This window comes from Scomber japonicus, chromosome 8, assembly GCF_027409825.1.
Source record: "Scomber japonicus isolate fScoJap1 chromosome 8, fScoJap1.pri, whole genome shotgun sequence".
In the NCBI taxonomy this organism is placed as follows: Eukaryota; Metazoa; Chordata; class Actinopteri; order Scombriformes; family Scombridae; genus Scomber; species Scomber japonicus.
In genome coordinates, this window is record NC_070585.1 from 29,313,774 (window position 1) to 29,329,397 (window position 15,624).

A 15,624-nucleotide genomic window follows, 5' to 3' on the forward strand; every position below is an offset into this window, starting at 1 on the left:
TTTAAAGAATTTGAAAACTTGTCTCCAGTGATCATTTTAACCCAAACCATGATCTTTACATAGTTGTAATCAAGTAAACTAGACATTAACCACAGCTTCACACCTTCCTGCTCCTTCTTTCCTCCTTTCCTTCCTTCCGTCCTTCCTCCTTCTCTTTCTTTCATTCCTCTCTTTTCCTCCTTCCTTCCTCCTTCCCCCTTCCTTTCCTCCCTCTCTTCTTTCTTTCCTTCCCCTACCTTCCTTCCTTCCTTCTTTCCTCCTTTCCTCTTTTCCTTTCTCCCTCCCTCCGTTCCTTCTTCCCTCCTCCCTTCCATCCTTCCTTCCTCCCTCCTTTCCTTCCTTCTTCCCTCCTCCCTTCCATCCTTCTGTCCTCCCTTCCTTCTTCCCTCCTCCCTTCCTTCCTTGACTTGAGGTTAAAACATCTTTATTTTCACTCCCTAAAGATCCTCATGTGTGAGGGCAGCAGTCAAAAATACTACACAAAAGAAACTGTGAAAATACATAATTGTTCATCAAGGGTTGAGATAATCGTTCATTAATCGTAATCGAGGTTAAATGTTCAATTAATCGTGATTTTGATTTTTGCCATAATCGCCCAGCCCTACGTTGAGGTGTGTAGCATCATGTGTCCGCAGTGGCACAGTTTAGTTATATCACTTTCTCTGTCAGTATAAAAGGTCCAAGGTCTGAGCACCCAGGTGGCCAATGTAAGCAAATCATACATGTGTTATGGTTTACTGAGGTCATCTTAAGTCAAACAAGCATCCAAATGCTCACACTCACTTCCACTTGCAGCTGGATTTCATATTTAAATTGCTGTACATGTTATCTCAGCTCTAAGGTGGCCGAGCATTTTCAGAAAGGTCAAATGTTTAACGCCTTCAAAAGTCATCATGTGACAGAGTTAAGTGTCATTCAGTAGTTATTAATGTAAATGTAACAGTCAGATACCTACACATACCTTAAATCTGAATAGTTATTGACCTTATTTTCTTTTTTAAGGTGTTTGAGGACTGACTTTCCTCACAGTTATCTTAGAGAATATTTCTGGCAATCAGATATACATTATACATTGAAGAGGAAGAGGAAGAGGAAGAGTTCTACTACAGCTGATATCTGCTCAGAAATAGTAGAGCTGATGGCCATTAAAACTTAAATATGACTTAAAAATGACACATGGGGAACTTCCTGCACATGCTACTTTCAATAACATGAAGCCAGAAGTCAACTCAACGTCAACCTAAAAACACTTTGAAGTTCATCATTCCAGTCTCTGAGTTTTTCTTAGAGTCTCTCCTGACTCACCTGAACCTATGTTGTTAGTGTCATGACATGAAACAGAAATATTCATTCGCTGGCAGTTTTATCGGGCTTGTGTGTGTGTTGTATGTTAGTAAGTAGAGAAGGCCTGAAATATACATACTGTGAATATACATACTATACTGTACATATATAAAACTGATATAATGAATATAACTTAATGCTCAGCTGATGTTTTGTGTCTCTAAACAATCATCTGACACTATTTCATCTCAACTAAATTAGTAGATTTAAAACTTCCACAAGAACTCAGCTGCAACTTGGCAAATTTGGGAAATGAACACATAATGCAAATGAGTGTGAGAAATGTTATGTTTTACAAAAAGGAAACAAAGCTATACACAGGAAGTAGTTTGTGAAACAGCGAGATAGGAAGTCATGTTTTAGAGATTGGGGCTATGAATATTTGAAGATATTTAGTTTCAACTTCACTAACCCCAAGATTTAAAACCAATTCAACAAACAACTAATTATTTTCATTTTCAGCGAGGATTGTTCTCATCTATTTAAAAATAAATAAATTGTCATTTAAAAGTCAGCCATCCTGTCAGGGTGCAGGCATGTGCTCATTGATTTAACCCCTCGCATACTGTTCATATTCAGACTCTTCACAGTATCCCCTCATAATTAGTCTCTACCAAATTTCTGCACAACAAATCATACATGAATACATCATCAGTCACAAATAATAAGTGAGATTAATCTTTATCTTCACTTTTCATTAATGGAGAAAAACATAAGCTACATTAAATGTGAAGAATGCACTATAACAGTATTTTCTTTTTACATTTTTGAATGAATATGCGTCAAAAACTGTAAAAATAGGTATATATGTTTTAAAAAGGAGAAATCATCAAATTTCAGGCTTAACATAAGAAGAATATAGTGTATTTCCTGCTTTCAACTGTAAAAATGAGTCAAATTTGACCCTGAACAGTATGTGAAGGTTAAGAGTTGATTCACATTTCATAACATTTTGTGAGTAAACTTTAAATAAAAAGAGAAGATGACAGGAACTCTAAAGAAAAGCAGATACTGACCAGTCCATTCTCTGCTACGTAGGTGGGCAAACCGCTGATCAGCGCCCAGTGATCTGCTGGAGGAGTCCTGCACATTAACAGAACATGACAAGCACTAAATCATTATCATCATCATCATCATCTTTCAAATCATCAGGAAAACAACATCATCATGTCAACTATACTTAGGCACTGAACATTCAAATTAATTTCACTATGTCAGGTTAAATAAATGTAATTTTAAAAAAAATCAATAAAATCAAATAATGCATAAACATGTTTCAGTCCACACAGAAAGAGACTGTCAGGATTATTCTGCAGTGAAATGTTTGGACAGAGGTTATTAATGTTTACAAGAGCAGAAATATTGGATAAGAGACAAGAAAACAGAAGATCACAATGTCAGGGACTTTTACCCTGTTTAAAAAAAAACAGCTTTTTTATTACGTAAAATGTCCATCATGTTTAGTTTGCAAGGGAGGAAGACACTGTATCAGTCCACAGTTATCATCTCTCTTCTGTCTGTTTTCACATGTTCTACCCTCCAAACACCACTAACTAAATCACCATGGTGACTCACGGTATGACTTTGATGTCCTCTTTGCCGTGCAGAATGTAGTCGATGATCTTGTAGAAGATGATTTCCTTGAAAAAACACACAATATAAAGATTAGAGAGAATGATAGTGTGCAGGCCTTGTAGAGAGTAGATATGCAATGAAACAGATAGATTCACTGTTGAGGCACATACTCTACAACATAAGATTGTTTTATAGCTTTAATAAATAATCACAATTTGTCAAGCCCAGTCAGTCTTTTAGTGTGAAGTACTTTGTTCAAATGTAAGATGATAAAGCCTCAGTAGGTATCCATAACAACAATACAAGGGACAGTAATAGTATTTGAACCAGCAGCAACCTATTTAACCTTCCTGTCGTCCTCCCGGGTCAAATTGACCCCGTCTGTTTTGACTGTTCCTTCTTTCCTTCGTTCTTTCCTTCTCTCTTTCTTTCCTTCCTCTCTCTTTCCTCCCTTCCTTATTTCCTTCCTCCATCCCTTCCTTCCTTCTCTCTCTCTTTCCTCCCTTCCTTCTTTACTTCCTCCATCCCCCTTTCTTCCTTCCATCTGTCCTTCCTTCCTCCTACCTTCCTTCCGTCCTTCCTCCCTCCCTCCCTCCCTCCTTATTTCCTTCCTTCCTTCCTTCCTTTCCCCCCTCCTTCCTTCTCAATTTATTTCCTCCACCCTACCTTCCTCCCTTCTTTCCTCTGTCCTTCTTTCCTCCCTCCCTCCCTCCTACCTTCCTTCTTTCCTCCGTCCTTCCTTCCTTCCTTCATTCCCTCCTTCCTTCCTCCCTCATTTCCTTCCTTCCTCCCTCCTTTCTTTCTTCCTCCCTCCCTTCCTTCCTTGACTCGAGGACAACAGGAGGGTTAAGTGAAAACAAACACCACTTTGCTGTTACTGTAAATATATTCTACATTAATGTAAATATCACAACGTGACTATCCAGACTAGAACTGAAACAAAAGGTATTTTAATCTCAGCTTAATCCAAATAAGACTATAAATCTAATCAGTCAATAAGCCCTTAAAGCTGCGTTCTTCCTTATGGTACATCCTGCAATATAAATGTTGAGAGAGAACAAACAACATACGGATGATTGCAGTTGTTCTCAGGGAGCCAGGAGATGAGAATATGAATACAAATTAAAGCTTTATCTTGAGGGTGGCACTAAAGGGTAAGTCATAAATGCTCAGCAGGTGTGATGAAATGAAAATGTGCCTACAAGTTTTTCAAATCTTATAAAATGTTCCTCATGGTTTCACAAGAGTTTAAAGATCGGGGAGCCGACCACAAATAAGACTCATGTTCTCTGGGCCAAAAACACTCACTGCACATTTATTGGACAGTCTGCCACTAGGTTTTGAAATGCACAAAGGGGGATATTGACCCAATGATAGCACAGTTACATGTAAAACAATGACATTGGGAGCAGGACAGGATTTAGCAGGACGAGTAGTAGCGCTGGGCGGTATGACCAAAAATGTATATCGCGGTATTTTTCAAAATAAAAGCGGTTTCACGGTATATGACGGTATTTTTTTTTCATGCATAATCAGCTGTTCACAACAAATTCTACTGGTTGAGAGAGGAACTACTACTCTACTGCAATAGATTGACTTAGGATGGACTATTTTACTGTCATGATGAGTGAATATTAGTAATATCAGAGCTGCCAACATTCCCGTTTTTCCTGTATTTTAGACTCATCTCCCGTGGCTCTCCCGTTTTGTCTTTTCTACCGGGAATCTCCCGTAATTTCCAGCCCCAACTTTGTTTGTTAATGATAAGAAGAAGAGCACAATAACAAAATTTTTATTTTGAAAGCTTAGACAGGAAGCCACCACAGCTCCGTTAGTTTGACAGAAGCTGAAACACACAATGAAATGTTTTAACTGTAAATAAAAGTGCAGTTTCCAGCCTGCGTCAGACGATGCTGAGTTTACTGACTAATTATTAAAAACCAGGATGTGATGCGTGAACTATCGTCATCTTAACTCGCTCGGCAGGCACACATCTTCCGCAACACTGAAAAGGGTCCCTCCTGAAACAGTGATGGCGCAGCGCAGCGTTCCTAATGTTGTGTAATGAAATACACCGGTATGGCAGTACATTAAAAATTCATATCATAACGAAAATATACACCGGTATTTGGTGTGAACCAGTATACCGCCCAGCACTAAGATGTGGTCAATATTTTCTTACCCTGCCATCAGGTGTTTTGGGTCCATCATACGGTGGGACTTCTCCCATCAGAACGGGCCACAGGTCGAAGAACTCCTACACACACAAACACAAGAGAGATTCAGAAGATTTAGAGTTGCTCAACACAGCTAATACAGCTACTTCTGTTGTTTCATTATTTAGATGCACTTACTGTTTTATTTTACATCATTCTGCCTAAAACAAAATGCTAATTGCTGCAGCCTCTTAGGAGCGTGTTATATATTTCGAACTGTCTCTCCACAAAGCTCACTGTTCCTCCAAAAAAAAAAAAAAAACGTGGGCTCAAGGTTGAACTTCTAGTTTTGTTTATTCTTTAAGTGCTTTTATTCATGAAATCCAGTATTGTTACCAGACAGCCATCTGTGCAGTCAGACAACACGTGTTTGTTCTCACATAGCAGGTGTTAGGAATCAACTGGCAGCTGCTTGTAATTAGGTGACAGACACGGCCAATAAGTTGCATTAATGGCAAAGTGTTGATTATCACAAATACAATGGGGATAGTACGATTGTGACCAGAAGTTGGTTTTAAGTATTACTTCTTCTATTGATACAAGGAAAAAAAACAAAACATGACAAGACAGAAAAAATAGTTTAAATGAGACAAAAGCCCGAAGGTGTCTCTGAAAGTATCTCGTCCCAAAAGAGGAGAACAAAATGAGAATCACATCAAAACTCATAGACGGTGAAATTGGTAGAAAAGCAGCAATGCATAAAGAAACAAAGCATGGTCGTGTATTTTATGTTTGTTTTTTTCTCAATTCAGCCATTGATGGTGTGAGTGTGTCTCCTACCAACTGCCCAATCTTTGTGTTCATGCCAAATGCACTTTTGCAGCAGATTTTTTAAAAAGCCCATAATCTTTATTTTATACGAGTATTAAGGTGGATTTGGCAAGAAATCAGTCATTTTATGGGAGAAGAAAACCGAGTAATATAACTTTTTTTTTAAACCTTCAATGCTGCTTATGCTTCTCAGTCTGCTCTTAAAATTGAAGATTGTTTAAAATGTATGTATTTCAGAAGTTAGGAGACATTTGGGATATTAAAATGATAGATTTAAGAGACCTTAATTATATTTTAAGGGGTGTACTTAGATTATACATATAGTTTATAGATTATAGGATGATTAATGCATGTTAAAGCTTCCTCGAAAGGGATGTTCATTAGTGATTGGATTGACATTTAAGATTAAAAAAATATTCACCAATGTATGGCTCATTTCTGTGAAGCACAAATTCAGCTACACAGTATAATTTTGCTTCATCTTTTCCATTGAAGGTCTACAGTCATGTCTGATAAGTGATTAAAAGTTTTCACTCTGCTCTTTTGGCACTTTTATCTTTTTATGCTCAACTATAAAAAATGTTTTAAAGAATTAAATAGAAGAAAGATAAGAATCTGAACTTGTGGTAATGTCGTCCTTGATTCTCTCTGCTTTTGTGTGTTTCCCAGTGTGTGTGTGTGGGTGTATGTGTGTGTGTGGGTGTATCTATGGTTACCCACCTTTGTCTTGGTCATGTCCAGCAGACCCACAGAGTAGCGGTCACAGTTGAGGAAAGCTCTGACTGTGTACAAGGCCTTGTGGAACTGCCTTTCAATGTCTGTCAGCTCTTCAAACACTTTGCTGGCCGACCACAGCAGCATCTGCACCAGAAACAACACATACTCGTAATTAAATGACCACAAAGGCCGAGTTTACCTGCACTGCAGATCGAACCACAGGAGTGTTTTCAGAACGACCCATTAGAGCGAAATATGCTGCTCTCCAAAACCTGTTAGAAATCACTCCTAAAAACTGATGATGTTTTTTGACACTGTGGTTAAGGCCTGGTTAGGTTTAGGCACAAAAAACACCTGGTTAGGGTTAGGAAAGGATCAAGGTTTGGGTTCAAATGATCAATGGAAATGTAGTTTCTACCTCTTTAAAGTTATGCAACCTTCCTTCATTGTCCTTTTACAACATGATTGAATTTAATATACACCACTTTTTCATTATTTTGTCATCTTTTGTGCCACTTATCCATGTTATTATGACCGAGAAAATGTGGTTCAGTGCACCTTCTTGTGCTGTGCGGACTCAAAAAAAGTATTAGATCAAAGTCTGTGAGAAAAAAGGTTCAATTTGGGACATTTTACCTACAGCGTGAACACTGCCTGAGAATAAATAATAAAGTAAAACTTAAAAGGAGCAAAGCTAATTAAGATGCTATGGACTGGAGTAGGGTGCGTGTAGTGATGCATGCTGTGTAGCCTCACCTGTCCCTTCCTGGTCTCACAGTTGTGCAGGTAGCTCAGGTGGAAAACTCTCAGGATCAGGTTAGCAAAGTTCAGGTACTTGTTCAGGGTCTGGAAGAAAACCACAAACACTTTCAGCTGTGATGGTCAATACTGAGAAAATGCATGTGCTGATATCTTTAAGACATAACTTATATCTCAGTAAATGTCCAGTGATGACCATTACAATATTCACTACTATTAGTTATACAGTAGGTGTAGTAATTGATAATACTCCAATACAGGAGGAGGTCACGTAGAGTACGCAGTCCGGAGCGAGAAACGTCTGGTACAAACATAGTGGAAAAGAGGTGACCAAGGAACATCCAGAGAGAGCGAAGTTAGAAAAACATTTAATATAAAAGAGGACTTTGACCAGACAAAGACCCCCGGACACATCAGTGAGGTTGTCTAACGGCGGAGGGACCGACAGAGACCCAGCGTAGGACCGGAGACTGAAGGCGGACGCTGCTCTGCCGGACAGGTGAGTAACATCAGCACTGCTTCACATAAACTGTAACGTTACCTGCTGACATTACCTGCTGACATTCAGCTCACTGTCTAGTTAGTCAGGATACGCTGTTGTTGTGATGTTAGCTGCAAAGTAGCAGAGTTGTTACTACAGCTGTTTGACGCTCTGCACGTTAGCTTCGCAGCTAACGTACCTACAACGTAGCTGCTGTGTTGTTGCTCGCTGTATATCTGGTGTTTGTTCACTGCTTTCAAAGTGTTTACAGTCATGAAGACATATAAACACAGGTTTGCTGTCACAATAATCTCACATGAGCTTTAGACGCGGTCTGGTGTTAGCCAGGCTAGCCACCTGTACTATCAGAGCAATAAATGCTGCTATCAAACTGAAGCTTGCGCAGTGGTTACGTCCGTTACTATGACAATGCGCGTCCATGAACTTCGGGGGTGGAGCCCAGAAGGAGCAGGGGGGGGGCTGTTTTGGGTTTCACTCATAGACTGTATATAAGTCTATGAGTGAAAGATTCAGATGGCATTTTAAGTGTTTGTCAACCAAAAAGGTCCAACATCATCTCCTTTTTCTTGACAAAGAATCATTGATGCATTATTTCTGTTTTATGATTAGATTATATTGTACAGACGGCTTTCAGGTGATATAACACACATTCAGGGAAATACAGTAGCCTACAGGGCTGCAACTTCTACTAAGAATAACTAACACAAACAGAATTCAGCTGAAGGGGATTCGCAATGATTTTTCAGTTCATCCTATGGCGGCCCTGCTTGCATCCACTGTAAATCTCTTTCTCCAAATGTTCTCTGACAGACCTTCCTTGGCTGAAAAATGTTCTCATTTCCTCTTTCATAAAGTTAAAGGATTAGTCCCGTTGTTTATGATTTGGAGGGCTTTGAGATTTGTGCTGCGCTGTGAGTTGTAGTGCAGCAAGAAGCTGCATCTGTCAAATAGTTTTATGTGGCTTTTACAAGAGACCAATATTGTTTAGCAGACTGAGTTTAATTGTGCTGGATCACTGTTCAGTCAAGCAGCCAGTGTGGAGTTTGGAGAAGTGACAGAGACCTTGATAAAAAGTAAGTAAAGGGTAAAAACATAAAATCTGAGGTCATGTTTTGTTCATGTACTTATTTCATTTTTTAAGGCACTTTATAACTGTTTGAAAAGTTTTCTATGAAGCTAAAAATGTAGTTGCATCCAAGTGGCTGAATCATAGTATTGGATGTTACCTCCTCATCTTTGGTATCGAAGTGTGGCCCGTCCAATTTGTTGAGGGCCATCATGACCGCCACCATATCTTTACCGTTCATGATAGGTATGGCGAGGACGTTTTTGGTCTTATACTCAGTCAGTTCGTCCACAAAGTCACTGAAATGAGGGCTCTGTGAAAAGAAAGAGAGAGAAAGAGAAAAGAGAAAGAATTTAATTGAATTCAGCTGGCACGCTCTTTGCCCCCGCGCCCCTCAAAACTTCAGGATTGCACTTTGATGAACACACCACTTCTATCCACAAACGCTGCTAGCAAAGGCTTTCCATTATCCACAAACTTAAGGCTTTCTCTGCTGCACTCCACCTACTGCTCCTCCTGTGCAGCAGGGGTCATCAATTCTGCTCCTCTGGGGGTGAAAAAGAGGGAGAGCGGCTCATTAACCGCTAAGAAGAAACAAAAACGGCCTGCACAGAGCGGCCCTCAGGGGACCCGAATTGGTGGCAGAGTCCTAATTTAGGTAAAGGAAGGTGTGGGTTTTTGATGTGATCTGTTTTTTCCTGGTGTAAGGTTAGATGAAAGTAAGGAATCATTGAATCAGAGCAGTTTGCCGAAGGAATATCATTGATATTCATATATTGTTTGTGTAGCAAAGGTCTCAATCCCCAGTTTCCCCAAACCACGGACAACTGCACCAACCACTCAGCCAAAGAATGGACCTGCTTGCTAGGCGGGGCAGCCATCCGTAGTCGTTACTCTCCAGAAGGCACGGGCCTACACTGTGATATTTGCATGGTGCAGAGTAGCATTGATTCTAACAAACACCAGCTTCATAGAGCTACTGCCCTTTCTACTTTATCTGCCACTTCACCTAAATCACAAACAAACTAAACTCCTCGAAATCAAAGCATTTGCATCATTGATTTTTCATCCACATGATCTTTAAATTTTGCTGCTGCCGGTTGCAACAGCACAGAAATCATCTCTGTCTATCTGTCTCTCTGTCTTTCTCTCTCTCTCTCTCTCTCTCTCCCCCCTCAGCTGCAGAACAACTAAAGATACCCTGGATCCGCACAAAAAAAGCTTTTCAGGATTTGACGTCCTCGTGAGTCAGCCAAAATGTACGAGGAGTAAAAAGTACAACATGTTCCTCTGAGGTACAGACTCAGAGTTTATTCTTGGTTTTTGAGCAGTAATCGGTAAATCTCCTACTTGTATTTGTACATTACTAAAGCTGTGTTTTAATTTCTATACAGGGGGTCGGCCTGAAACGTGGTTATAGCATGATGAGGAGAAAAATCCCAGTGAAGAAGACCTAACTGATCCCTCTATCAGCGCCATAAAGTAGCTGCTTCATCCTCACACAGCTTTACAGATCAACCTGCTCCAAAGATCTGGGCAGTTTGACAGCTTGTTATGGGGTGACCTTTGACCTCTTAAAGCCCAGGGAGGTCTTCATCCTGCTTGTTAGCTCAGCTAAAGCTTTGCCTTGACCTTTGCCCAGCAGCTCCAAACTCTTAAGCTTAAATGTGGAACTTTTGTCTCAACACTTATGCTGATGCCAAAAGCTCCACTGTAGCCTTCTCCATCACTACTGCTGCAGCTATAAAATGGTAGATAAATTGTTTTGGCTCACTTCACTATCAGCAGTTGATGCATCTGGTCTAAAAATATTTGGAAAGTCAACAAAACCTGCACGATTAAATTGTTTTATCCCCAATCAGGTTAGCAGAGCGCTAACGTCCTGCAGGTTTCTATTGCGCATGCTCTGCCCGTGGAGCATGTGCAGTGTTTGTCATCTGGCCATCGTGGGAATGTCAAATCCGACACAGATTAAAAACTCTGGTATGCAGAGAAGTACACAGAGATTTATCTGGCAGTGATAGGCTTAATCAGTATTGTGTCAACTAATTTGATAAGGCCTGGAATGCAACAGCTGTTCATTTATATAGAAAAGTCCCACACCATAGCTTTACTGTATAATCAATGTTACCTCTTATTTTATTTTTTTTATATAATTAAAGTTATTATTATTGTTATTTTTATTATTATTTCATTTAACTTTTGTTTGGTCTTTTCATAAATGGTTTATCTTATTTTCTCTAACATTCTCTTATTTTTTATTTTCTCTTATTTATCTTACTTTACTTAATTGTAGATTTTTTTCACAAGTCCTATTTTTTATTTTATTTTGTTTTATATTTTCGTCATTCTTTTTTTCTTTTGCATGCACTGATCTCAATTTTTTCTTTGTAATTTGTTCTCTGTTATTGTTCCTTCATTGTCTTTGAACTACATTAACCTATATAACAAATATATGATACTTATGAAGTTCAATCACAGCCAGATTCATGACTAATAACAAGTTATTAGGGTTAAAATTAGTCAACTTTGTACTATTTGACCACTAAACATGAATTTGTTCAATAAATAAATAATAATAAATAAACATAAAGATGAAAAACTACAAACACCTAATTGGATAATTTAAATAATTAGTAATTCAAAAAATAAATACATGTAAATAAATGTATGCATGTTATTATATAATATATAATACACACACACACACACACACACACACACACACACACACACACACACACACACACGAGCCAATACTTCATCCCCAGCCAAATTAGCCTCTCTTGTTATGACACGTTAACTGGATTTCTGGGTGTTTCTGCTCCACTGAAGAAGAAGAAGAAAAAAAACTGCAGTGAAACAATAGAGTGTAACAGAATAGATTAAAGTTGTGTTACTGTGCTGAGTCTGTGAAAATGGCTCAGGGCCTGTGTGACCTCTGGGAATAATCTGGGATCGCTCTAATTCAGGACAGATTAACCAGCTTCATCTGCAACCTCCCGCCCCCACTAACACTCTCCAACTTCCTCACACACACACACACACACACACACACACACACACACACGGCTCAACTTACCACTCCTCAAATAACAGTCACAGTTATTAGTCTATAAATTGTGTGATTATTAAATTCACTTTGAAGGTGGAACGGTTAGATGAAAAGAGAGAAACATAAGTAGTGAGCGGATGTCGCTCGCCAGTACATAATCCCAGTGAAACATAATCTCCACCTTCCTGCAACAATCCTGACTGGTTGACCGGGCCCTGCACTGGATCGGACCGGGATAGATATATAGAGCGCAGAGAGACAGCGATTTCCAGTCTCTGCATTACTCTGAAAGGCTGTCCTTGGTGCATTAGCATCATAAAGCAAGCCAATTATAAGGAAACATTAGCTGTTCCTTCGCTTCGACTGGGGAGGCTCGCAAGCTTTGATATCGTTCCAGTTGCCACATTTTCCCATCGTGCTTTCATGTGTTTGTGTGAGGCTGTGTGGTGTGACAGGCGGAGGTTTTGAACAGCATGCTGATGTTTGTTCTGTGGTCGCTCACACTGAAGGCACAACAGGCCGGCCCTGGCAGCAGAACCAGCAGATAAAAAAAACAAAACAAACGGGAGCAATCAACCTGGGTCTGTTTTGTTCTTACATGAACGCTCGAGCTTTCTAATCTCCCGTGAAAAAGAAGTGATTGAACTGATACTGTGGACAGCTTGTAATCCATCAGTTATGTGGAGTGGGCTGCGGCCTTATTAAGTGTAAATGTCACAGTAAACAGCAGTTGTTGCAGGTATGAGTACTGACTGTTATTATATGGAGGGGAGGAGAGATGGAAATGGACCTGCAATAGCATGACTTGAAGTGTACATGGGAGTAAAATTGCCAGCCATTTTCAAATGTCAAAGGTATTGGCTATAATGAGATTGGGCTGGCTTTGCTCAGAAAGGAATTAGTGGCAGACACACTGTGGTGTCAAGTCGCCCTCTGGTGGTCACTTACAGCCATAGCAACAGTAGACTGATTTTCACATCTGAGCTAAACAAGGATTTAAATGTTTACAAGGCAATAAAATATAATTAGATTTTAATGCTGTTTTTTTATGGATTTGTTGACTGAGATGCAGGGTACCTGGGTTTTATTCTCTATAAACTTTACTTCTTGGCAATAGATTCGTGCTGGATCGCTTTAATGACTCAACATGTTTCAAATTCTGCCTGTGTAAGTCAACAGGTAGAGCATGGCACCAATACAGGATAACCGGATATAATACTGATCAGGATCTTTAAGATTAAAAATATAGACTCATTCAAGTTGTACTAGATAAATATACTGTACTGTACAGCCTAAGTAAAACCAGTTCAAGTAATGTCGGAGTATTGAAGGAAACTGTCTGATAGTAATAGACTTTTCTTGTCTTTTTTCAGTTTGTTTGATTCATTTTGGGTTTTTTTCCAGATGTGAATGTATTTATTTTGTAGTATATGTAACAAGAGTTAAAATTAAGAAGAAAGAAGTTTGCCATAAATGTGAATGTAGAGCTGAAACATGTTTTCAAAGAGAAAACGAAACAAAGATAGACTCAGTGGATACACACATCCTGTACTGATGTTGTCATACACACATCGACAGCGCTCATGCTTACTTACATCTGCCACATTGTAAATGTTAGCCATCCTCTTGGTAGAAGCCACGCTACCCACAATGCCAAGATCCAACGGATACACAATCTCACTGTCAGGATGCACCAGGCAGTCATCAAGGAGTGCATCTTTATGGACATTAAATAACCTGGAAATAAAGATATTAAAATTAGAATATGCTGAGCAACAAAAAACATGTCATTAAGTGTTGTTAAAGACATGCTACTTTGTTCACTTTTTTGACCCAGAACTTTAAACAACCCAACTTGTGTCCAGATTCAAAATTAAGGGAGAACATTTAAAGAACCTTAATCTTTCAATTAACACAACAAAATCTACCAACTGTAGGTGTTAATGGTTGTAGTGGGCTCCTATTCTGGAAATAGTATAAATAAAATCCATATCTGATTTATTAAAATAATAGTGATTGTTTACAGTGCACTTGTGAAAACCAACATCTGTGTTCATTCAGTGTAGTTCCTGGGAAACTTCTTATGAAATGTAAGAAATGTGCTTTACGCTGGCAGAGTGACAGACATGTTGCCTCACCCAATAAAGATAAGGCAGAGAAAAAGCAAACAAGAGTTGAAGCAGTATGACTTTTAAAAAAACGTGATAGATTATAAGGGTGTAGATCTCTGCAAGGTACATGGATTTACACAATTTAAATAACTCCCAGATACCCAACTGAAGATTTCTACATGATGAAAACTCAACTGTTACTACATACTTTTAATGAAACCATGAAGTGAATCTGTGCTTGTAGACCTAAAAACCTTTCATTGTGAAGACTTATACTCTTTGTTATTTTGGATAATACATAATCGTGTTGTGAGTGATGACATTTCTTGAGGAGCTGTTGTAAAGCTGTGGAGAATATGAAATATAACTTTTTAAACTTCATAAAAGAAAAATAAATCCCCAGTAACCTGGTTGCCAGCTCAGCCACACCGTTCCTCTGGCGGTACATGAAGAGGCTCATGCGGTCGGCCCTCAACATGAAGCTGAGGTTTTTCATGAGGTTAAAGATGGACTTCTCCATCTGCAGGTTGTCCTGGATGTCTCGGATCAGGTCGAAGAGGATCTCACTCTCCTCCACCGATGACAGTTCGTGAAACTTGGTGACGTCCAAAGTGGACTTCCGATTGTTGTCCAGCAGGTCTGAGACGATCTTAGGCCGGAAGTTGATGTCAAAGTATTCCTTGGCGAACGCTGGGTTGGCATCCAGGTACTGCTCTGCTGCTGCTGCGTCCACCATGGCTGCTGCTGACAAGGAACAATTAGAAATAGACTGAAGTATTGCTTGTAGTAGTTTTGTAGTAATACTTGAGGTTAGACAGTTTTAAATTCCACAAATGGTAGGAAAAGTATACAGTATAAGAAACATTGTCCTTAAACCAACACTATAGAGCTCACTTTGAGGAAGGCATTCAACTCTAAACTGATACAATCACAAAAAAGTTGAGAGAGCATTCATTAACTTTTTGGCCAGTGGGAGCATAAGATGTCCACAACTCACAGTCTTGATATATTTTTCCCTGTTTTAGGTAGTATGCTCATTTTGGCAGCTAATTCCTATTAACACAATCAGCAAACACTCATCTAGAGTCATCTTTTTGTACATCTTACATTAATGTATGTTGAATATTCCCTCTCCTTTACGCTCTAGTTTGGTCTCCACCATCTGCTAAGAAGAATATCTGACTCATTAGCTGCTTGATGTTCTTCTTGCTTCATCAGATCGTTGCTAACTTTGTCTACCATTTGACACTGACCAGGTTAATCTTTAAGGTGGTCCTTCATATTGGAGTGGTGACATGCAGTTCACTATGGAGGGGAAGGGAGAAGGGAGGAGGGAGCATCGTTTCCGTTAAGGTGTGTCCTTAACTAAACATAAGGAGGTTTGTTAGCGTCCCTTATCACCACTGTTCAAGCAGCTACAAATAATTTAGAAACTGCCAGACATCAGTAGGGCTAGTTCATGCTAGAAAATGGGTTTATGAGAGCAAAATTGAGGACTGTCAATCCAA

At 39.3% G+C, this 15,624-nt stretch overlaps 1 protein-coding gene across 1 annotated transcript in view; it reads right to left on the reverse strand.

Annotated features, from left to right (window-relative positions):
• The window catches only part of pde6a (phosphodiesterase 6A, cGMP-specific, rod, alpha), a 39,423-nt gene extending 24,571 nt beyond the window's left edge, over positions 1-14,852 (reverse strand). The window contains exons 1-8 of the mRNA XM_053323757.1: positions 14,524-14,852; positions 13,601-13,742; positions 9,111-9,263; positions 7,380-7,469; positions 6,627-6,767; positions 5,102-5,176; positions 2,920-2,984; positions 2,361-2,427 (exon numbers count right to left, since the gene is read on the reverse strand). Coding sequence (XP_053179732.1) covers positions 2,361-2,427; positions 2,920-2,984; positions 5,102-5,176; positions 6,627-6,767; positions 7,380-7,469; positions 9,111-9,263; positions 13,601-13,742; positions 14,524-14,852 — 1,062 coding nt within the window. The remainder of the gene's footprint in view (positions 1-2,360; positions 2,428-2,919; positions 2,985-5,101; positions 5,177-6,626; positions 6,768-7,379; positions 7,470-9,110; positions 9,264-13,600; positions 13,743-14,523) is intronic.
• Positions 14,853-15,624: the final 772 nt, after the last annotated feature.